At 47.1% G+C, this 24,680-nt stretch overlaps 1 protein-coding gene and 1 long non-coding RNA gene across 2 annotated transcripts in view; one reads left to right on the forward strand and one right to left on the reverse strand.

Moving 5' to 3' along the window:
- ALOX5 (arachidonate 5-lipoxygenase) overlaps positions 1 to 17,782 on the forward strand; it is a 70,191-nt gene extending 52,409 nt beyond the window's left edge. The window contains exons 7-14 of the mRNA XM_003816753.4: positions 281 to 427; positions 12,077 to 12,280; positions 12,992 to 13,078; positions 14,688 to 14,866; positions 15,066 to 15,187; positions 15,389 to 15,489; positions 15,777 to 15,947; positions 17,169 to 17,782. Of these exons, the coding sequence (XP_003816801.3) occupies positions 281 to 427; positions 12,077 to 12,280; positions 12,992 to 13,078; positions 14,688 to 14,866; positions 15,066 to 15,187; positions 15,389 to 15,489; positions 15,777 to 15,947; positions 17,169 to 17,348 (1,191 nt within the window). The 3' untranslated portion in view covers positions 17,349 to 17,782. The remainder of the gene's footprint in view (positions 1 to 280; positions 428 to 12,076; positions 12,281 to 12,991; positions 13,079 to 14,687; positions 14,867 to 15,065; positions 15,188 to 15,388; positions 15,490 to 15,776; positions 15,948 to 17,168) is intronic.
- On the reverse strand, positions 15,968 to 24,471 carry LOC130540530 (uncharacterized). Its single transcript, XR_008954516.2, has 3 exons — positions 24,390 to 24,471; positions 24,194 to 24,290; positions 15,968 to 16,513 (listed from the first exon to the last, which is right to left on the reverse strand). It is a non-coding gene; the product is annotated as an uncharacterized LOC130540530 (long non-coding RNA).
- Positions 24,472 to 24,680: the final 209 nt, after the last annotated feature.

The raw sequence follows: 24,680 nt of genomic DNA on the forward strand, positions 1-24,680 counted from the left end.
CGGTCTCTCATCTTTCGTGCCAGTCAAGCAGGTTTCAGACACCACAAATGCCGAATGAGCTGCTGCCATTCCTTCATCTTACCCCGAACTGCCACAACCTGTGAACACCTTCCATGTGAATCAATCAGCCTTGGAGTCAGAGGAGAGAAGTACACATTCTGAGCTCCACTGAGTCGCAGGAAAGGGAGAGGGGTCCCCAGAGGTCATCACTCTTTCCCCAGGCCTGATTTTTGGTCCATCTGCTGAGCCTGATTTGGACACATCTCTCTGCCTCCTGCAGCAAGGGAACATTTTCATCGTGGACTTTGAGCTGCTGGATGGCATCGATGCCAACAAAACAGACCCCTGCACACTCCAGTTCCTGGCCGCTCCCATCTGCTTGCTGTATAAGAACCTGGCCAACAAGATTGTCCCCATTGCCATCCAGGTAGGCTGCTGGGGGGCACACCTTTCTGAGCAGCTCAGTCCTCCAAGACCCAGGGCTCCTGGGTGGCTCCATTCACACTCCAGCTGAGGAAGCTATGTCTTGAAAGACACTAGGGCTTCCTGCAGGCCCTGAGGTGGGCTGTCCATAGGGGCGGAGAGGGTTCTACTCCCCAAGGCACACTTGAGAAGCCCCTGGCCAGTCGAGGCACACTGTGGAGGACCTGCCCTGGGATCATATTCTGCACTCTCCACCCCAGCACCCTGACCAAGGGCCCCCAGTCAAGGTGCTGCCAGGGGCCAGGCAGGTGAAGCTGTGGACTGAGCTGGAGACCAAGACCACTGAGGGGCACCATGGGTTCTGGGGTCAGGAACCAGGCCAGTCCTGGTATGCCACCTTTGATGATGATGTGAGTTCTTATGTCCACCGGAGATGAGGCAGGAGGAAGAGGAAGACCCTGGAGGAAAGGCAGGCGGGCACAGGGCTTTGTCTCCCCCTGTTCCTGGCACCAGCCTGCTGCCAGGCTGGGAGCTGGTGTGCAGACAGCAGGGGCCAAGGCCAGGACTGGACTGGGCATAGGTCCCTGGGAGTAGGGAGGAACTGCGCAGGGGACACCGTGGGAGACTGGCAGATGAGCATTCAGCAAATAATGTCCATGAACTGGACCTTGGGAGCTGTGGACACAATAGCAGCTGCATAGGTCAGGCACCAGCCACATGCCAAGGCTATCCTATGGGTTAACCTGCACAGTCCGCAATCCCTTACCCTCAATTCTAAATCTAAAAAATCTGAAAACTGCTGCATATTTCAAAACTGTGCAGCAAATTCTTTGTTTGTAAACAAACCTTCTTTGAAGCAATAGGTGAGGTTATTTAGAGGCTTTTTCCATTCAATGTGATACGTATGTGGATCACTGCAGAAATACTGCTCTGTTCGATTGTAAAATAGTATGTTGCCCTAGACCGGGGGTGGGAGGGGGTATGGCACATAATGAAGTATACCCACTGCTAAAATCCTAAAAATTCTGGATTCTGAAGCACATTTGACCACTGGGGTTTTAGATAACCTATCTTTATTTGTGTAATCATCACCACAACCATCCTAGGTAGTGGGCTCTATTGATGTTGATCATTTTACCCAGATAAGGAAACTGAGACACAGGTGCCCACAGCCAGCCACAGAGCTAGGATTCAAGCCAGGTCATCTGACTCTAGATTCCAGCCTCCCCACAGTCTCCCAGGGGCACGTAGCCTCAGAGGAGCTTCCTGTCTGTTACCAGAGGGAAGCCCTGTGCCTAAGAAACTGAAGCAGCAGGTAAAGGGACAGGTGACCTAAAAGAAGACAAAATTGCTGGGAGATCCCCGGAGATCCCAGGCACCACTGATGGTGCCTTCAAAAGCTTGGCTCAGAGATCTCTTGGAGCAGCCTGGAGTCAGGGGCCTAGCTTAAATTCCAGCTCAGCCACTTGCTAGCAGGCTGTGGGACCTTGAGCAAGCCACAGAATGTTCCTGAGTCTCTTTCTTCTTCTGAAAATGGAAACTTTGCAAACTATAAAGACTCAAGCAAATGAAAGCCAGAGGATAGTAAATCCAAGATCTGGTTCTTTGAAAGGTCCAAAAAATAATAGTAATAACCTCCTCATGAGGCTGATGGAAAAAAAGAGATAGAAAAAAAATATGCAAGATTTGGAATAAAAAAGGAATCATAAAAAGAGTAATTATAGCCAGGCACCATGGTGGTACACAACTGTAGTCCCAGCTACTTGAGAGGCTGAGGCAGGAGGCTCACTTGAGGCTGTAGTGTGCTATGATCACACCTGTGAATAGCCACAGCAGTCTAGCCTGAGCAACATATCAAGACCCCGTCTCTTAAAAAAAAAAAGAACAGTAATTATGATTACATATTTTTTAAATGAGAGTAATATGGCAAAAATTTGAAAAATTAGAGAAATGGATAAAAACCTAGGAAAAGATAAATTAGAAGAAATTGTAGAAAATAGGCCAATTTCCGTATAGTGATTGGAAACAGACCTACACAGCAAGCAGCTGAGTCTCACCCAGCCACTAGACAGCCGACATTTCCAGGGCTCTTTATCAGCCCCAAATTGATCATATAAAGCTGGTGTAAGCTTAGTTCTGAAACTGGATACAGGCAGGCTTCAAAAGAAGGCTGAAGACCAATCCAAGTATTAAATAAAGATTTAAAAGAAAACTAAAGGTGATATTAGCGAAGTGAGTGCAGCAGTGTATTAAATGACTATATGTAATAACCAAGCAGGGTTTATTCCAGATATTTCAATATCAAGAGAGCTATCACCATAATGTATTATACCCATAAGGATAAAGTTTATGATTATATCAATTCACACTAAAAGGGAATTTAATAACATTTAATAGCCACAACTAATAAAAATTAATAGGAGGAACCTTACTTTATATGATAAAGATAGCTAACATCAAAAAGGTGCAACTCTAATGCCATTTCCATTAAAATAATAAGAATGCTGATATCACTGTTTTTATTCAACATTATTTTAGAGGTCCTACCACATGATAAAACAGGAAAACAATCAATAAACATATTGTCAAAGAACAGAGAAGATGATCTTTTCTGGTAATGCTATGGTAGACCTCGAAAACACAAGAGATTCTAATTTTTTTAAAAGCTACTAGATTAATAAATTCATTTGGCAAAGTGTTTAGATAAATATATTTCTCAAAAAAATCAATAGCCTTTCTCCATACTAACAATAAAATATAATGCCCATATAAGGAAAAGCTATAAAGTTATTTATTTATTTATTTATTTATTTATTTATTTATTTGAGATGGAGTTTCACACTGTCACCCAGGCTAGAGTGCAGTGGCGTGATCTCGGCTCACTGCAACCTCCACCTCCCGGGTTCAAGCAACTCTCCTGCCTCAGCCTCCCGAGTAGCTGGGATTACAGGCGCCTGCCACCACGCCCAGCTAATTTTTTGTATTTTTAGTAGAGACGGCATTTCACCATGTTGGCCAGGCTGGTCTCGAACTCCTGACCTTGTGATTCACCTGCCTGAGCCTCCCAAAGTGTTGGGATTACAGACGTGAGCTACCGCACCCGGCCAACTATAAAGTTATTTTAAAGGATATACAATGAACTCTTAACAGTGATTTGATATTGGGGAGGAAACTGTAAAAATGTCAGTTCTACCAAATTCTATTATAAAAACTTAATGCACTTCCAAGTAAAATTTCAGCCAGAATTTTTTATCTTTCTTGGTGGGGATGTGGTGGTGGTGAAGAGGAACTAAAAAGGAGAGAAAACAATTAAAAAACTGAAAGATTCATATGGAAAAAGAAATCTAGCATAGTCAAAAATTTTTTGAAAAAAATAAAAACCACATAGAGAGGCAGGGCAACCAAGTGAGACCTCATGTCTAAAAAAAAAAAAAAATTAATAGAAAAAATTAGGTATGGTGGCGCATGCCTGTAATCCCAACTGCTCAGGAGGCTGAGGTGGGAGGATGGCTTGAGTCCAGGAGTTCGAGGCTGCAGTGAGCCATGATCGCTCCACTGCACTCCACACTGGGCAACAGAGTAAGACCCTGTCTTTAAAAAAAAAAAAAAAAAAGGTAAAAGAAAACACAGAAGGAACACTTTCCTTGCTGGATTTGTAAGGTTACTGTTAAGCAGACGCTGTGCTTGAAAACAGAGAGAATTGGGGGACAGTATAGAGTAAGATCCAGAAATGGACTCCCCCACAGAGGAATTCAGTGTATCACAATGGAGGTTTTTCAACTCAGTGAAAAAGGGATATTATTTTAATGATGCTATCACACTGCCTTTGCATGAGAAGAAAATTAAATTGGACTGCTCTGTCATGCCATTTACAAAAATAAATCTCATCATGTAGAGTTGCTTAGAAGAAAAAGAAAAAAAAATTCAGATGAAGTAAAAATTAAAATGAAAAAAGTAAACGAATTTAGAAAAACTAATTACGCGGACACTCAGAAGACTTTTAGAAGGAAAAGGAAACCAAGAAGTTATAAGGGAAAAGCTAAGCATATTTGATTATGTAATGTTTTAAAACTTGAATGATAAACCATAAACAAAGCCAAAAAGCAAAACAGAGATTGGGGTGAGTAACCATAACAGAAGTGACAGCTAAGAGATGCCTATCTATGATACACAGGTAGCTCCTTTACATTGACGGGAAAATACAAATACTCCAGTGGAAAAATGAGCAGAGAATATGAACAGGCAATTCACAAAAGAAGAAATGTAAATGGGCAACCAGCATATGGAAAAACTCCTAACTTTACCTGTAGTTAGAGAAATGCAAATGAAAGTTAACAATGAGATATCATTTCTGACATGCCTGGTTGGAAAAACAAAGGGTTAACTCCCAGACACCAGCAAGGACGGAGCCCCATGCTCTGCTCATGAGTTGTTGCAGCCTGGCGGTGTTCACGGGATAACTGGTGGGCCTGGGCAGCCCAAGGTCAGAGCTTCGGCCAGCACCGGAGCAAGGTCAGAGCTTCGGTCAGCACCGGAGCAGATCCCACAGCGCCTGCTGTACCAGGTGCATGTTGCAGTGGGCGGTCAGAGGATCCTGGGGTTGAGGCTGTCGTGGCGAGGACAGTTGTGTTACCGAGCTGGACTGGGATCTGCTTGCCCAGTGCAGCAAAACCAAACACTGAGATGATTGGGATAGAATCTAGGAGAACACAAGGCATTTATTGTGGGGACCTAAAAAGGAGAATTGGGCAGCTCACTCTTAAGACCGGAACTCCCTGATGGCTTGCAGGTAAGGGTTTTTAAAGGCGGAGTAAATTTCAGGAATTGCAGAAGTTAACAGGCAAAATCATTAATCAATACATGGAGGGTACACATTGGTTTTGGCCTAAAAGGGCGGGATATCTTGAAGTGGGGGTGGGCTTCCAGGTCATAGGTAGATTCAAAAATTTGTTGTTTTGAAAATGGTTAAGGAAGAGAAGTTTCATTTAAAAATTTGGGTTACCAGAAAGGAATGTTAGCTGTGGCTTGTGGGCGGGACTTCCCCCAGGCCCCCCAGGAAGAAATTTAGAACAAAGAGCCTGCTCAGAGTTCAGTCCTCAGTTCCCTCTTATCTGAGGTCTCTGTGCCAGTGGATCGGTTTGGTGGGGGTCTGGGTTTCTGAAAAACAACTCAGAGACACATGTTCAGGGGTTCTCTTTAGTTTCCAGAGGGAACCAAACAGCCCAGGACTCTGGCTTCCTTGGCTGTTGTTTTAGGCTGCTGTTACCCTCTTGTTTGTCAAGTTGCTCATTTATTTCTCAGGGCTAGCTAGGTGCCTGGAATTTCCCTTCAAGGAACTCGGGATTTTCCTTCATTTCCAATGCCCTGTTGGGGGGCTGGGGGGCTACAGTGCCCTAAGAGGAGGCCCCTGCTCCGTCTCAATTGGAGGAGCACTGGAGGGGACTTTATCGTTTAAGTGTTCTGACAGCCAGTAGCACTGAACAGGTGTGCACCAGGAGAGTGAAACTGTCTGAGGAACAGTAGGGCAGGCACTGTCTACTCAAAGAAAACATACCCAAACCCCCAAGGCTCAGCCTTCACTAGCAGCCACTCAGCAGAAATGAAAGCACAAATGTGTGTGGGTAGCAATAGGAGCATAGTTTGTGATGGGGAAAAAAAAATTGAAAACAGTCTGAAGGCAGAAGAGGATTGAGTGAGTGAGCCCTTCCATGTCCTCACCATAAAACGTTGAAGCATCTTTGAAAGGAATGCTTTGGTTCCCTCCCAGCTGACCTGGAGGGGTCTCCACAATGAGTTAACAGTGGAAAAACAAGACACAAGGGACGGATAAAGGATACATATCTGTCGTATACAAGTAGCTCCTTCAAACTGCTAAGGCAATGGGCATGGTCTCACTTATGTAAAATGAATGCAAGGATGCAGCAGGCCTACTGTGCCAGCATGGGGACACAAGGACGCGGTGTCACCAGGTAGGAACACAGTGATGGCCCGGTGGGGGACAGGTGAGCAAAACAAAGAGACAGATGTTGATTATAATCATATTCAGTTGATGGAAAATTGGACAGATAAGTGTGCACACATGCAAAGACCTATGAAAGGAGGCTCCCCAGAATTTGGTGGTTATCCCTGGGCGCTGGAAGATGAGATGATGTTTTCTTTCTTTCTCAGGCTCTCCTGTCATGACTCAAATTTCTTTTTACGATAAGCACATATTCTTTTCTAATCAGAAACGTAAAGCTACTTCCTTACCCAAAAAACAAATTTAAGAAACACAAATTGCTCAGGGCAAGTTCTGGCATCCCATGGCAGGCCAAAATCCTGGACAGGAGTGGGAGGATGTGAAGGATGGGTTGGGGAAGGCCCAGCTCAGTAGTACAAGAGCTCAAGGAGATGGGCAGGTGAGGCCCGGTCAGGCCAGGAGGTGAAGAGAAGCAGAAGGGAGAGTGATGGGCTGAAATAGGCAGAGCACTGGGCCCATCCTCATTCAGCTCTTTTTTTACTGGTCAGAAGTTTTTTTTTTTCAATATATAAAATTTTAGATTCAGGTACATGTGCAGGTTTGTTACATGGTTATATTGCATAACGCTGGGGTTAGGCTTCTATTGAACCCATCACTCAAATACTGAGCATAGTACCCAATACCCAGTTTTTCAACCCTTTCCTCCCTCCCTCCCCTTCTTGGAGTCCCCAGTGTCTTTTGTTCCCACTTTTATGCCCATGTGTACACAATGCTTAGCTCCCACTTATAAATAAGAACATGCAGTATTCGATTTTCTGCTTCTGGGTTAATTCACTAAAGATTATGGCTTAAGAGCCAATCCTAAGCTGCATCCATGTTGCTGCAAAGAACATGATTTCATTCTTTTTTATGGCTATGTAGTATTCCTTGGAGTACATGTACCACATTTTCTTTATCTGGTGCCACTATTGATGGGCACCTAGGTTGATTACATGATTTTGATACTGTGAACAGTGCTGCAATAAACATATGTGTGCATATGTCCTTTTGGTAAAACAATTTCTTTTCCTTTGGGTAGGTACACAGTAATGGGGTTGTTGGGTCAACTGGTAATTCTATTTGCAGTTCTTTGCAAAATCTCCAAACTGCTTTCCACAGGGATGGAAGTAATTTACACTGCCACCAACAGTGTGTAAGCATTCCCTTTTGTCTGCATCCTGCTAACATCTGTCATTTTTTTACTTTTTAATAATAGCCATTCTGACTGGTATCCCTTTGTGGTTTTAATTTGCATTTCTCTGATGATTAGTGATGTTGAGCATTTTTTCATATGTTTGTTGGCCACTTGTATGTCTTCTTTTGAGAAGTGTCTGTTCCTGTCCTTTGCCCACTTTTTAATGGTGGTGTTTTTTCTTAAGTTCCTTATAGATTCTGGGTATTAGTCGTTTGTGGATGCATAGTTGCAAATATTTTCTCCCATTCTGTAGGTTGTCTGTTTACTTTGTTGATAGTTTGTTTTGCTGTGCAGAAGCTCTTTAATTTGATTAAGCCTCATTTGTCAATTTTTGTTTTTGTTGCATATGCCTTTGAGGTCTAGTCATAAATTCTTTGCCTAGGAAATGTCCATAAGATTTTTTCCTAGGTTTTCTTCTAGAATGTTTAAAGTTTGAAGTCTTACATTTAAGTCTGTAATCCATCTAGAGGTAATTTTTGTATATGGTGAGAGGTAGGGGCCCAGTGTCATTCTTCTGCATATAGGTAGCCAGTTTTTCCAACACTATTTATTGAATAGGATGTCCTTTCCTTATTGTTTATTTTTGTTGATTTTGTCAAAAATCAGTTGGTTGCAGGTATATGGCTTTATTTCTGGGTTCTCTGTTCTGTTCCATTGATCTCTGTGCCTATTTTTGTACCAGTATACCATGCTGTTTTTGTTACTGTAGTCTTGTAGTATAGTTTGAAGTCAGGTAATGTGATGCCTCCAGCTTTGTATTTTTGCCTAGGATTGCTTTGGCTATTCGGCTATTTTTTGGTTCCATATGAATTTTAGGATTTTTTTTTTCTAATTCTGTGAAAAATGATGTTGATATTTTGATAGGAATTGCGTTGTATCTGTAGATTGCTTTCTTCCAACCCATTAGCTGGGATGTTTTTCCATTTTTTTGTGTGTCATCTTTGATTTCTTTCATCAGTGTTTTATAGTTCTCTTTGTAGAGCTCTTTCACCTCCTTGGCTGGATACATTCTTTGGTATTTTATTTTGTGTATGGGGGACTATTGTAACTGAGATCACCACATTCCTGATATGGTTCTCAGCCTGAACCTGAACATTGTTGGTGCACAGAAATGCTACTGATTTTTAGGCCAGGCACAGTGGCTCACGCCTGTAATCCCAGCACTTTGGGAGGCCGAGGTGGGCAGATCACCTGAGGTCAGGAGTTTGAGACCAGCCTGACCAACATGGTGAAACCCCGTCTCTATTAAAAATACAAAAATTAGCCAGGCGTGGTAACACCTGCCTGTAATCCCAGCTACTTGGGAGGCTGAGGCAGGAGAATTGCTTGAACCTGGGAGGCGGAGGTTGCAGTGAGCTGCGATCACGCCACTGCACTCCAGCCTGGGTGATAGTGAGACTCCGTCTCAAATAAAAAGAAATGCTACTGATTTTTGTACACTGATTTTGTATCTTGAGTGTAGAAAGTCAAAAGTTTTTTTTTTTTGTTAAGGAGTAAATTATGTGTTAGAAATAATAGTTTTTTCTAAAGACTAACTTTTTTTAAGCCTTTTCGCTTTGTGCTAATAACTTTTTGTTAAGCCCTATCATATGTAGCTGTTAGATATAAGGGAATGAGTACATTCTATGTCCTTGTACTTTAACCAAGATATTTGTGCTGGACGTGCTCACAGGCATGTCCCAGCTTGCAGCCCATGCCCCTTCCTTATTTGGAAATGTTATTACTTTTCTAAGTCCTTTCATAAGCAACTTCCTCTTTTCCTTTGTCTTTCCACTGCTTTTACCTATTTAGAAAAGTTTTAAGTTATTAGCCAGTCGGGTTTTAGTTTAGACTGTGAGGTTTGGCTCCAGCCAATGGAGACAGGACACGGTAGCAGGGACAAGCTGCGTAAGGAATAAAAATTGCTTCTCTCCATTATTCAGGTGTGCTCTCGCCATTGTTCCATCTGCGAGGAGCACCCTTTCTGCAGAAAGTAAAATTGGCTTGCTAAAACTTTTTGTCTAAATGCTGATTTTTCCTTGCAGTACCGAGGAACAAGCATTCTGTTTCTAAACAAGCATTTTACTTATAACATTGAGACTTTACTGAAGTTGTTTATCAAGTCTAGGAGTCTTTTGGAGGAATCTTCAGGGTTTTCTAGGTATAGAATCATATCATGGATGAACAAAGATAATTTGATTTCCTCTTTTTTTTTTTTTTTCATTTGGATCCCTTTTATTTCTTTCTCTTGCCTAACTGCTCTGACTAGGACTTCCAGTACTCTATTGAATAGGAGGGGTGAGAGTGGACATCCTTGTCTTGTTCCAGTTTTTAGAGGGATTGCTTCCAATTTTTGCCTGTTCAATATCATGTTGCCGGCTGAGCTCTTTACCTACTGTGTGACTTGGGAGAGCTGCTAAACCAGCTGGAGCCTCAGTTTCCCCCCATGTAAAATGGGTACAGCAAGGAATACCTGCCTTGCAGGGTCAAAGTGAGGATTAAGTGAGATAGCATGGGTAAAGCCCCTAGCACACAACAGGGGGGCTCCTCGGCCCCAGAGGATGTCAGGAACATGTCAGTGTCCCAGAGCCATCAGGAACATGTCAGAGCATGTGAGGACATGTCAGAAAGTGTCTCAGAGCATGCCAGGCAGCCCAGCATTCTAGGGCACAGATCAGGTATCAGTGGCCCAGGCATCTCATGCAAACGGGTGTGGCAGTGGGGACCCTGAGAGCTGGGACTCTGTAAAAGGGACAAGAGCGTAGTTCTGTGAGAACCTGGGTGCAGAGTTCTGAGACCTTCTAATTTTTCAAGAAAACCAGGTCATTCAAGTTTTTATGTGAAACTGTCTGGTATTTAAAAGCAGCCAACTAATCTCAAGTATAAACAGACAGGCACGCCTAATGTGCAAGTCACACTCTGCTCTCCCTCCTCCCTCCCCCTTCCTTGGTCCTCAGGGAGTGCTGAGGCTTCTGGGGTCTCTCTGACCAGGGTGGAGCCACTGGCCACCAGGGCTCTGGAGCACTTGGGATTTGGCTCGTCCAAACCAAAACCTGCTGCAAGTGCAAAGTTCACACCTGATTTTTAAGACTTAGAATAAGGAGGTGGGGAATGTGAAATATCTCATTTAATAGTTTTAGATTGGTTTCATGTTGAAGTGATAATATTCTGGATATATTGGGTAAAATAAAATTATATTATTCACCTGCATTTCACCTGTTTCCTTTTATTTTTATTAATATGGCTTCCTGAATATATACAATTCCATGTGTGGGGTAGCATTATATGTCTATTGGACAGCACTGTTTTCGAGGGAGAGACGCCCAAGGACCCCACCTTCCACAATACTTATAGCAAGTGACACAGCTGTGTGCTCTGGGACAGTTCTCCCTCCCCAGCCACGACCACTGTGCTGCAGTGACACTGGTCTTTCCCAGCACCTAAAGTCTGGCCATGCCCCTTCCTGGCCGCTCTTGGCTGCAGCCCTGCCACCCACCTCATTCTTTCTGTCAACCCCTCCAATACCCCCATGTCTTCATGTAAAAATGGGCAATGCCAGCACCTGCTGCAGGCTCCCGTGAGAACTCACTGTCGGGTGCTGAGGCTGTGCTGGGCTCTCAGTAACGGGGCAACGTGCAGGGCTGCTGGCGTGGAGGGACCTGGGGCTGGGTGCCGGTGTGGGGGCACGAAGGTGAGGCTGTGTGTACAGAGGCATCAGCAACCAGGTCACCACAGAGCTTGGGGATTTTATTTTCTGGCATTAAGAGGTGATTGAGGAGGCAGTTAACATGACACGATTTGCATTTTGGAAAAGAAAAAAACTCACCTTGTCCCAGTGTGGAGTGGAAACTGGGAAGGGAAGACAGGTCCAGCCTCTGCTACAGGAGGTGCCTGGCCACAGGTGTGGGCTCCAGGCAGAGCTCAAGCTGCAGACCCTGATCTGGGAGGCTCAGTACCAGGAGGGCCCCAAGACTTTAAACAGGAGGAGCTGACTTAGGGCAAGAAAAGAAGACAGGAGCACCAGGGCAGACCCTGGGGAGCACCAGCATTTCAGGGAAGAGGAGAGGGAGGAAAGTATGGGAGACCAAGGAGAGGAAGTAGAAGAGGGAGCAGGGCAAGGAGGGAAGAGGGAGACAGCGATCCTCCCCCTCTGCTGCTGGGCCTTCCGCCTGCCCACTCCTTCCATGCTGCCAGCTCCTGAGTAACTGTTAGCCGAGCGATCACTGTCCCCACATGACAGATGCTGAAGCCGGAGCTTAGAAAGCCCAGTGTGTCATCCAGAGTCATGCAGGTTGTAAGTAATATGGCTGGGACAGGAAATACCACCGCAGGGCCCTTTACCCCCTCCAGGCTCTTCTGATTCCAAAGTCACTGTTAAAGAAATTCAGATACTTCTGGAACTTCCCAAGAGGCGAAGTTCTCCAACAACTATACTCTGAAGTGAAATATAGCAGTGTGTTTCCTTTCCCCCAATGTATCAGCTCAACCAAATCCCGGGAGATGAGAACCCTATTTTCCTCCCTTCGGATGCAAAATACGACTGGCTTTTGGCCAAAATCTGGGTGCGTTCCAGTGACTTCCACGTCCACCAGACCATCACCCACCTTCTGCGAACACATCTGGTGTCTGAGGTTTTTGGCATTGCAATGTACCGCCAGCTGCCTGCTGTGCACCCCATTTTCAAGGTACAGCCAGCTACCGCCCCACCTGCTATGGGAGGGCATCTGAGATGTGGAGTGGGAGGGATCACTGACATCCCACAGGGGGACCTGTGGCTGGGAGTGGGTGGTAGAAAGGGACCCCTGGAGAGATGTTCTCAGACTCAGTAATGCCCCTAAAGGAAGAAAACAGCTAGGAGCCTGCTGTTCCCCAGGACACGCGGCTGGGGCATGGGCCTGACACAGGGGCCTCGCTGGCCAGCCAGTAGAGTTGGAAAAGGCAAATGAGTTCATGGTGATCCTCGGCTGATGCTGATGGCCGCCCCTGCCATCACTCTCCTTCCCTGTTCTCGAATCCTACAAGCATTGGCTGCTGGGGTGACTGCATGCTAAAAGTACCCATGTGCCTCAGTTTCCTCACCAGTAAAACAGGTCAAATAGTACAGCTGCCTTACAGAATGATGGTCAGGATTAAGACAGTGAACTCAGGGAACAAAGAGGTAAGCATTGTACAAGTGCTGGCCAGGACCCTCTGAATAATTATCATGCTTAGTAAGCATCAGAGGGGTGCAGGCCTCCAGCACTTATTCAGCAGAAAGATCAGCACCCAGCCTTCACTTCCTCCCTGCGCCCAGCATCATCCTATAGGGCAGGCCTGGGTGGGGGAGCTGCGGGTCCCTGGGGCACCAGGTCACCTGGCTGGGCTCCCTCTGAGGCCTCCTCCTCTCCCCTCCCCAGCTGCTGGTGGCACACGTGAGATTCACCATCGCAATCAACACCAAGGCCCGTGAGCAGCTCATCTGCGAGTGTGGCCTCTTTGACAAGGTGGGTGCCCTCCTACCCTACTTGTTGCCTGGAAGAGCCCAGCCTGGCCGCCTTCACTCCCTATCTGAGATCTAGACACCCTTTCAGGAGGCCTGGAAGGGTGAAGGCTGGAGTCTGCTCAGAGCACTGGCTCCAGCATCCTCCTGATGTCTCCAGCCCGTGCCACTCAGCCAGGAGCACTCCTCCAGGCGCACCACCAGGTCTTCCTTCTCGCTGATGGCTCCTGGTCCCCTCCTCCCACCCCTCGCCTCTCCCAGCCTCTGGGACCTGGGTGTAGACCCCCCTCTGGAACACACTCCTTATGGCCCCCTGACCTCCTACGCACCAGGAACCTGTGTCTGCCTCTTAATCTGCCACACCCCTGCCACCCTGACCTGGACCTCCCCAGCACTCTGCTTCCCGGGTCCCAACCCTCCCAACCCACTGTCTCCTGCATCGGGGACTCCAGGCCCTGCCCAGCCCTCGCATCCCTCAGGTAGCATCCCACCTCGTTTTGAGCCCCCTGTAGCCTTACCAAGCTTGGACTCTCACATGGGCCCTTGCCCCAACCTTCCTCCTTTCCCCAGCCCATTAGTGACCAGGCCAGATGACCACTGAAGTTGAGACACTGTTTGGGCTGCAAATGACAAAACCCAACTCAAACCAGCTGCAGCTGGACAAGACATGCCTTATCTCAAATACCTGGACACAATAGAGGGGCGGGGGCCTCAGCCAGAAATGGATCCAGGGACTCAAGCAATGCCCCAGGGTGCATGCACACTGGCTCCCTCTTTCTGTCTCTTTCACCTGTGTTGGCATCACACTCTCCTGCTGCAGACAGGCCCCCATGGGAGAGGGCACAGGAGCTCATCATAGTAGCTCCACCTCAGGTTCCCATGTGGCCATTATCTCCCAGCCGCATCTAAACAGAAAGTGCTGGGGGGCAGCTCTGGTTGGTCCTGCTTGGGCTGAATGCCCACCGTGGACCAATCTCTGGCACCCCAGCACCCAAGTCCTTCTTCAAAACTTCTGTGGCACCGACAGCCCAGCCCCCTGGGTGTATTTGCATGTGTGTGTGTGTGCACGTGGACACACGTATGTGCCAGTGAGCTTGTGAGTGTGTCTGCATCGCTCAGCAGCCGGGATGGGGATCAGGACCAGGATCCCTCCTGGTGGGTCTCTCCAGTCCTCACCTGAGCACACAACAGGCCCTCAACAGAGTTGCATGGGTATTGGAAACTGAGGGTCACTGAGAGCAATGACTGAGGGTCGTGTGCTCAGCACTAGAGCAGACTTCACAGCCCAGGCCCGCTGGTGCTGGGGTCCCCCACACACCTGCCCACGCCTGCTGCCCTCCTGTGGCTGGGAGCGCACCCTTCCCTCCTGTACTCTGCAGCCCCACGGTTCAGTCCCTTGCATTGGATTGGGCGGGAGGCTCCTCCCTATCACCTCTCCACCCGGCTGCCCTTGTCATTCTCTGCGTTAAACATCCCTCCCCCATCTCACAGGACAAGGGCTTGCGCCTCTGCCTGCCTGGCCTCCTCGCCTCCCCTGGCACATTTCCTCAGGGATGGGTCTGGACAGCTGTGGGAGGAGCCACCCGCTCAGGGCACTCTACCTCCCACTCCAGGCCAACGCCACAGGGGGCGGTGGGCACGTGCAGATGGTGCAGAGGGCCATGAAGGACCTGACCTACACCTCCCTGTGCTTTCCCGAGGCCATCAAGGCCCGGGGCATGGAGAGCAAAGAAGACATCCCCTACTACTTCTACCGGGACGACGGGCTCCTGGTGTGGGAAGCCATCAGGACGTGAGCGCCCGCGGGGCGGTGGTCCTGGGGGAGGAGCCGGGACCCCTGCCTGACTACCTGGGGCGGGCCTGGCCCGTCCACCGCTAGCGCTGAATGGGGACGGGGTGGGGGAGTCCCAGCGTCCGTGAGGGGGTTGCCGCCGGGCACCGCTCCGCAGACCTGGCTGGGTCGCCCACCCCGGCTGCGCCCCCTGAGCCAGGTTCACGGCCGAGGTGGTAGACATCTACTACGAGAGCGACCAGGTGGTGGAGGAGGACCCGGAGCTGCAGGACTTCGTGAACGATGTCTACGTGTACGGCATGCGGGGCCGCAAGTCCTCAGGTAGGGCCTCCGGGACGTCTCCGGAACGTCTCCGGACCCGGCTCCCCCGCAGTCGGCAGCGCTGGCCCCCCCGCCACCCCTCCGGGGTGTCTTGCCCAGGGTGTCCTCCGGCCTTGGGGCAGGGAATCCGGGCACGGGGTGGGCGCCGGGCCCTGGGGTCCCCAGGGACTGGGCCTCAGCCCGCCGGTGGTTCCACCCTAGGCTTCCCCAAGTCGGTCAAGAGCCGGGAGCAGCTGTCGGAGTACCTGACCGTGGTGATCTTCACCGCCTCCGCCCAGCACGCCGCGGTCAACTTCGGCCAGGTAGGCAGGGCCGGGCCCGCTGGGCAGGGCTCCCTTCTCAAGGCCGCTGCCTCCTCCCCCGCCCCGGTTCTGCACGCGTACCGCACCCTCGGACAGCCTCGGGGCCTGGCACGGGACTTGCAGGATGGATTCTGCCCGCTCAGCCAAGGGCGCTGGCCGCGGGGAAAGAGGATGGACGGACTGCAGGGCCCGCCGGAGTTGGGGGGCACGGGGAGGACGGGGCCCAGGGGGCAGCTGGGCAGCAGGGCTTCGGGGGTGCCCACGCTTGCTGGCGATCGTCTCCACAGTACGACTGGTGCTCCTGGATCCCCAATGCGCCCCCAACCATGCGAGCCCCGCCGCCGACTGCCAAGGGCGTGGTGACCATTGAGCAGATCGTGGACACGCTGCCCGACCGCGGCCGCTCCTGCTGGCATCTGGGTGCAGTGTGGGCGCTGAGCCAGTTCCAGGAAAACGAGGTGAGGCTGGGCAGGGCGGGGCACAGCCCCAGGTCACCCCAGGTTAAGCGGTTCCTCAGCTTTAGGGCTTTGTGACTTGGGCCTCAAGGCTCACTTGGAGCAAAGGAATCCTGACTTCCAAGGCTGGAAGGGCCCAGAAGGCTGCAGCCGCCACCAGGTCCCCCGGCCTCAGCCTGGACAGAGCTCAGGGTGGGCAGGGCAGGAGAGCACACAGCCCAGGCTTTGCTCACTGTCACCAGAGGGTCGTGTGTGACGCCCCCTCCCCCCAGCTATTGACAAAGCTCTTGCACACGTGTTTTACCCTGGTACTCCAGAGGGAATGACCAAGAGTTTCCTGGGTTCCTTCCAGACACGTGCATCTCATTTAACCTAACAACTGAATCCGGTGTGTCTTGGTGGATGCACCCGCTTTGGGGTAGCTCAGTACTGCATAGAATGGCCGGACCAGTCCAACCTGCTCCAGACTGCTGGGCGTCTGAGTTGTTCCCAGCCAATGTGTTGGTCCCTCACTGGACATCCTTGTTTTTGTGGCTTTGCACATGTGTTCAGTATGACCGCACACATTCCTAGCAGACAAATTCCTTGGTCAAAGAATATTGAGACTGAATTGCCCTCCACAAACTAAATTCAAAATCCCATTATCAATAGCTTATGTTTCTTGGACTTTTCCAGCTCAGAAGCTTTGTGATCTTAATCCAATACAGTATTTTTTTAAAATGATATCTAGCTCTGCCCCGCAGACATCTGTGTGAGAATGCAAATAAGCACAGCACCCCAACAGGGCAGCCACCCCTTCAGGCTCCCTGGCCTGCTTTCTGCCTTCCTGGGCTGGAGAGGCCAGTGCTGGCCCCAGCACCCCTGATGGGAGGTGGGAGTGCTGCGCAGGGGTGGCCCAAGACAGCAGGATACCATGGCTGCAAACACCAGCAGCCCCCAGCTTCATCTGCATCATCTTGTAACCACTTGGCAGCAGGCAGTTATTTTCCCACTTACCCATGAAGCCCCAGCCCTGGAGCCTTCCTTAGAGAAGCAGGTTGGAGGCGACGACACTTGCCTTCCCGAGGCCCTCTTGTCAGGCAGCAGAGGGTGAATATGGGGAGGTGAATAGATGCTCCCTCCTTCATCTCCCAAACGGTGGCTGGCCCCTTGGGATGAGACAGGCCTGTCAGTTTACACGGGTAGTGGATTGACCTATGTGTGTGTCCATGTCTGGGCCCTCAGCTGTTCCTGGGCATGTACCCAGAAGAGCATTTTATCGAGAAGCCTGTGAAGGAGGCCATGGCCCGATTCCGCAAGAACCTCGAGGCCATTGTCAGCGTGATTGCTGAGCGCAACAAGAAGAAGCAGCTGCCATATTACTACTTGTCCCCAGACCGGATTCCGAACAGTGTGGCCATCTGAGCACACTGCCAGTCTCACTGTGGGAAGGCCAGCTGCCCCAGCCAGATGGACTCCAGCCTGCCTGGCAGGCTGTCTGGCCAGGCCTCTTGGCAGTCACATCTCTTCCTCCGAGGCCAGTACCTTTCCATTTATTCTTTGATCTTCAGGGAACTGCATAGATTGATCAAAGTGTAAACACCATAGGGACCCATTCTACACAGAGCAGGACTGCACAGCGTCCTGTCCACACCCAGCGCAGCATTTCCACACCAAGCAGCAACAGCAAATCACGACCACTGATAGATGTCTATTCTTGTTGGAGACATGGGATGATTATTTTCTGTTCTGTTTGTGCTTAGTCCAATTCCTTGCACATAGTAGGTACCCAATTGAATTACTATTGAATGAATTAAGAATTGGTTGCCATAAAAATAAATCAGTTCATTTAAAATGGGTCTTGTTCCATGTGCTATGTTCCAATCACCCCAAACAGCTCACTGCCATCTCCCACACCAAGAGAAAAAAAAAAGCCATAGTCACCGTGATTTTATCAAGGCAAAAGCCTCCCCACCCAAGTCTGGATAGAAGATGCTTTTTCCCTCAAGCAGTGTCTACTCTCTTTGGAACACATCCCAAATGTCACCACCTCTGGGAAGGCATCCTTGGTTCCTGTCCCTACCCTGGATTTGTCAGAACCTCTGTTGTTGCCCCCTCTGTGGTCTGTCCCTTGGGAGAGGAGCCCCTGGAAGGACAGAAAACCCACTTTATTTATGTCTGTGCCCCAGGGCTGGCATAAGGCACCAGCACTCAGCTGTTCTCTCCTTTTCCTCCTGGAAGGGCACCTAGCTAATGGATATTAGGCATTGTCTTGGGAGCTGGGGGCTTATTTTTTCCTGAGGCAGGGTTCTTAACATGACATAAAAAATAAAAATGGGCAGGGCGCGGTGGCTCACGCCTGTAATCCCAGCACTTTGGGAGGCCAAGGTGGGCAGATCATTTGAGGTCAGAATTCAAGACCAGCCTGGCCAACATGGTGAAACCCCATCTCTACTGAAAATACAAAAATTAGCCAGGCATGGTAGCAAGTACCTGTAATCCCAGCTACTCGGGAGGCCGAGGCAGGAAAATTGCATGAACCTGGGAGAGAGAGGTCGCAGAGAGTGGATATCGCACCACTGCACTCCAGCCTGGGCAATAGAGCGAGACTCTGTCTCAAATAGTTAATAAGTAAATAAATTAAATTAAATAAAAACGCATTCTCTTTCCCCAGCCCCAAGTAGCAGAGCCCGCTCTGAGCCTGGGCATGGTGACCCATTCTCCCTGTGCTCACATGCCCAACTCCCAGCCCTCCAGCCCCTGGCTTCGGAATCATGTCATCAGGGTCTCCCATGTCTCTGGAAGGTGCTTCCAGTGTGGCAGGCCATCAGCTCAGTGTCTGGGTAAAGGCTTCTACAGGGCCAGCATGGCATAGGGGGGAGGTGTGCATGCGTTCCTGAAGCCACAAGGCCTTCTGAGGAGACCTGACTATTGGGGTGGGTACTAGAGACTGAGGTCCAGCCCCTTAATGCCCCAGACTCCCTGCCATCCCTCGGAGAATTGCCCACCACACTTATGAATGATCTTCAGGACAGGTGACATAAACATATAGCTATGGTAGAGGCATTCAGCTCCATGCCACTGTGAGAATGAACTTACCAACTTTTAGGCAACAAGGCCATGTGGTCAAGGAGAGAGGAGAAACGAATAGGAGTTAGGCAGGGGTGGTGAAGCAGGTCTGACATTAGCAAAAGAGACAGAGAAGTATTGGGTTGGAAGGGCTTCAGATGGCAGAGCACCTCTGAAAAAGTCTCATGCCAGCTAATGAAGAGTCCTCAAAGTCACCATTACAGAAATCTTACATCTGGCAGAAATGACAGCAATAGTTTGGCATGAACCCCACAGTGGATCCAAACGTGTGGCAGCTGAGATCGTCAGTTAATTATGTTCTCTGCAGCTGGTCCTTCTGGTTCCCTGGAGCAGGGTATCTGAGTAGCACAGCTCCACTGCTACCACAGGAGAGGGAGAATCCCAAATTCTGTGCATAGACTGTTTAAACCTCTGGATGACCCCTAAGACACATGTACATAAGGCAAACTGCAAACAGCCCAATTTAGGATAAAACAGCCTGTCTTACTCTGTTTGTGCTGCTATAATAAAATACCTCAGACTGGGTCATTTATATAGAACAGAAATTGATTCCTCACAGTTCTGGAGGCTGGAAGTCTAAGAGGAGGCACTGGCAGTTTCAGTGTCTGGTAAGGGAGGGATCAGTGTCTGCTCCCATGAGGATGCCCTCTGTGCTGTGTCCTCACCCAGCAGAAGAGCAAAAAAGGGCGAACATTCTCAAAAGCCTCTTTTATAAGGACATCAATCCATTCATGAGGGCAGAACCCTCAAGAATTAATCATTTCTCAAAAGGCCCCTCCTCCTAATGCCATCACCTTGGGGTTTAAGTTCCAACACATGATTTTTGGAAGGACACATACATTCAAATCATAGCACAACCAAAGTGATATTTGAACTTTCAAATAGTTTGCAGTTTGAGATCAACTAAGTTAATTGCTTGCTTGAACAAAAACATCACAGCCGGGCACGATGGCTCACGCCTGTAATTCCAGCACTTTGGGAAGCCAAGGTGGGCAGATCACTTGAGGTCAGGAGTTCGAAACCAGCCTGACCAACATGGTGAAACCCCATCTCTACTAAAAATACAAAAATTAGCCAGGTGGTCGGGCATGGTGGCTCATGCCTGTAATCCCAGCACTTTGGGAGGCCGAGGCGGGTGGATCACAAGGTCAAGAGATTGAGACCATCCTGGCCAACATAGTGAAACCCTGTCTCTACTAAAAATGCAAAAATTAGCTGTTGAGACTACTCGGGAAGCTGAGGCAGGAGAATTGCTTGAGCCGAGATCGTGCCATCGCACTCCAGCCTGGGGGACAAGAGCAAGACTTCGTCTCAAAAAAAAAAAAAAAAAAGAAAAGAAATTTTCTGGATTGGGATAATGTTCTATATTTGGATAAGGGTTTAGGTTACCTAGATAGATACATTTATCAAAAGTCATCAAATGGTACACTTCAGATGTACACATGTCACTGTATGTAAATATTACCCCAAAATCAACAAGAACCATGAGCAAATACTGAATTCTAGTGAATGACATGCATACTGAAACTTTTGTAGTGAAGTATAATTATGGCTGCAGTTGACTCTGAAATACATAAAAACCTAAGTTGATGGGTGAATACAGTGATTAATAGATAGAAATCTGTGGTAAAGCATACAGAGAAAAATGTTAATTGTAGATTCTAGGGTTTATATATATTCTTACTATATAATTAAACGTTTTTATGTTTAAAAATTTTTATAATGTTGAAAAACCATGAAATCCTAACGCAGTAAGACAAGAAAAAGAGATAAAAGGTATATGTAATGGGAAGTAAGAAATAAAACCGTCTTTGTTAGCAGATGGCATGCTCATCTATGTAGAAAATCCAAAAGAATGGATAAAGAAACTCCTGGAACTAATAAGTGGTTACAGTAAGGTTGTAGGATACAAGGTTAATATACAAAAGTCAATCACTCTCTTATTCACCAGTAATGAACAAGTGGAAATTGAAATTCAAAACAAAATACTATTTACATTAATACTCCAAAAATACATACTTAGGTTTAAATCTAATAAAATACATACAAGATCTTTATGAGGAAAACTGCAACCCTGATGACAGAAATCAAAGAGAAACTAAAGAAATAGACATAAGTAAATATTCCCCAGAAAGATTCAATATTGTCAAGATGTCAGTTCTTCAAAACTTGACCTATAGATTCAATGCAATCCTAATCAAAATCTCAGCAAGTTATGTTGTGGATACTGACAAACTTATTCTAAAGTTTAGATAGGGAAGCAAAAGACCCAGAACAGCTAACACAACAATATAGTAGGAAAACAACAAATTTGGAAAATGGATACTACCCAACTCCAAGACTTAGTATAAAGCTACAGTAATCAAGATAGTGCCGTATTGGTGAAAGAATAGACAAATAGATCAATGGAACAGAATAGAGAGCCTAAGAAATAGACCTTCATAAATACAGTCAACTCATCCTTGACAAAGTAGCATAGACACTACAATGGAGCAAAGATTGTCTTTTCAACAAATGGTGCAGGAACAACTGGATATCCACATGCAAAAACAAACAAGCATGAATCTAGATACAGACTTTATGCTCTTCACAAAAATTAACTCAAAATGGATTATAGATCTAAATGTAAAATTCAAAACTATAAAATTCCCATAACATAGGATAAAATCTAGATGACCTAGGTATGGCTATGATTTAGACATAACACCAAAGCCATGGTCCATGAAAGAAATAATTGGTAAGTTGGACTTAATTAAAATTAAAACCTTCTGCTCTGCAAAAGACCACACTAGGAGAGGGAGGAAATATTTACAAAGACACATCTGATAAAGAATTGTTACTTAAATTATACAAAGCCTTCTTAAACTTAACAGTAAGGAAACAATCTGATTGAAAAATGGGCCAAAGACTTTAACAAACAAAAGAAGATATACAAATGGCAAGTAAGTATGTGAAAAGAAGCTGCACAGCTGGGGGGCGTGGTGGCTCACACCTTTAATCCCAGCACTTTGGGAGGTCAAGGTGGGCGGATCACCTGAGGTCAAGAGTTCGAGACCAGCCTGTCCAACATGGAAAAACCTGTCTCTACTAAAAATATAAAATTAGCTAGGCATGGTGATGCATGCCTGTCATCCCAGCTACTCGGGAAGCTGAGGCAGGAGAATCGCTTGAACCCGGAAGGTGGAGGTTGCAGTGAGCCAAGACCGTGCCATTGCACTCCAGCCTGGGCAACAAGAGTAAAACTCTGTCTCAAGAAAAAAAAAAAAAAAGCTGCACATTATAAGTTATCAGGGAAATGCAAATTTAGAATAATGCAATAACAAGATACCACTACATACATATTAGAATGGCCAAAATTGAGAACACTGACAGCACCAAATGTGGAGGAGGATGTGGAGCAACAGGAACTAGAGAGAATGCAAAATGGTATAGCCACTTAGGAAGACAGCTTGGCAGTTTCTTACAAAACTAAATATACTCTTACCACACAATCCAGCAATCACACTCCTTGGTATTTACTTACATCCCAACAAAAACCCTCATATGGATGTCTAGAGCAGCTTTGTTCATAATTGTCAAAACTTGGAAGCAACCAAAGATGCCCTTCGGTAGGTGAGTAAATAAATAATATCCAGACAATGGAAATACTATTCAGTACTAAAGAGAAATGAGCTATCAAGCCATGAAAAGGCGTGGAAGAAACTGAAGTGTGTATCACTAAAAGTCAATCTGAAAAGGGTGCATAAGATTCCAAAGATATGATATTGCAGAAAAGGCAAAACTGTGGAGACAGTAAAAAGATTGCCAGGGGCTAGGGCAGTGGGAGGGATGAATAGGCAGGGCACAGAGGATTTTCAGGGCAATAACACTACTCTGTATGACACTATAATGTTGGATACATGGCCAGATCCACAGAATGTAGAACACCAAGAGTGAACCTTGAACTATGGACTTTGAGTGATGAGGATGAGTCAGTGTAGGCTCATGGATTGTAATAAATGCACCACTGTGGGGGGGGGGATATTGATAACTGGGGGGCTGTACATGTGTAGGGACAGGAGTAAATGGGAAATCTCTACTTTTGTTACCGGTGGAGGGTGTACCGCATTTTGAACAAAAAATTGGACAAAACGCACAAAGCAAGGAAAGAATGAAGCAACAAAAACAGAGATTTATTGAAAACGAAAGTACACTCCACAGGGTGGGAGCAGGCCTAAGCAGGTGGCTCAAGGGCCTGAATACAGATTTTTCTGGGGTTTAAATACCCTCTAGAGGTTTCCATTGGTTACTTGGTGTATACCCTATGCAAATGAAGAGGATGAAGGGAGGTTACAAAGTTATTTACTTGGTGTAGAAAATTAGGGTTTTTCCCTTTTATTTAGTTGTAGGAAGCCCTTAGGTTACCTGCCTCCAGACCCTATTCTCCTGCCTCATTTTATTCCTAATTTTGTTGTGAACCTAAAATTGCTCTAAAAAATGAAATCTTTTAAACAAGAAAATAAACTTATAAATTGCAAATATGTGTCACTTACATAAAAACAAAGAATTAGTGTCCCTACATTAGGAAAAAAACACCTATAATTCAATGTAAAAATGCGAAAAAGCCAAGAGAAATGGCCAAGCCATGGAAATTCACAGAAGTAGAAAGAGGCAGTAAATAAACAATGCTCAATTTCATTTATCTGAGAAATGGAGAGTAAAACTTCAGTGACATACAAAGGAGTAACAATCATTTTAGGAACAATTTTTAAAATAACACTTGTGATGTGGCTCAGGAAAGATTCATATTCTCCCTGTAGGAAGGTAAGTGAATCATTTTAGAGGTCAGTTTTGCAACTTAGAAGATCAAATGCATCTACCCTTTTTCTACTTCTAGAAATGTATCTTCAGAAGTGCCCCTCCCTCCCTCACACACCCCCAAGTGTACAAAAATAAATGACGTGGATGTGGACTGCAGCCTTGTTTCTAATACCAAAAATCAGTAAACAACCTAAAAATCTGTATCCATGAGGATTTAAAGCAATCCTGCATGAGTTAGAAAGAATAAGGTAGATGCCTGTGTTCTAACATAGAAAATATCAAACTGGTTGTTAGATGAAAAAAGCAAGTTGCAAAGTGAGGTAATGTGTAAATGCAGTAAGCAAAATACATCATATATATAGTACTTTCTATGTATTTACCTATATGAGCGTGATGCCTCCAACTGCATAGCTGTGGCTCCGGGAGCAGGACCTTGTAACAGAGCCTCTGCCCCTGACTGTCCTGAGGGGCCTTTCCCTGGGAAAGGAACCAGGTTTGATTTTCAGTCTCTTTTGTTATCACCATGCTGACAGCTTTGCTTGTCATATGCCTTTCCCTCCGCTGTATTGATTTTACCTTACAGAAGCTCTCCTTAGTGCTTCATCAGACACTCCCTCTTTTCCAAAGAAAAGTCAGCCGCATTCCATGGTCATCTGGTTGAGCTTGAGGTGAGCCCCAGGGAGTGGCCGCAAGCACAGACCTTCCCACACAGGCTCAGCAGCTCTGTGGGCCTGTCCCCCACCTGGAGCTGCAGGCCTCCACTCCTGGGGACAGCTGTGACCATGGCTCTGCAAAGCAGCCTTGTGCCTAGCTCCCAAGTCAGCTGGCAGCCCAGAGTGGAACAATTCTGTGGATCACCTTTGAGAC

Source organism: Pan paniscus, chromosome 8 (genome assembly GCF_029289425.2).
Source record: "Pan paniscus chromosome 8, NHGRI_mPanPan1-v2.0_pri, whole genome shotgun sequence".
NCBI classification, from domain to species: Eukaryota; Metazoa; Chordata; class Mammalia; order Primates; family Hominidae; genus Pan; species Pan paniscus.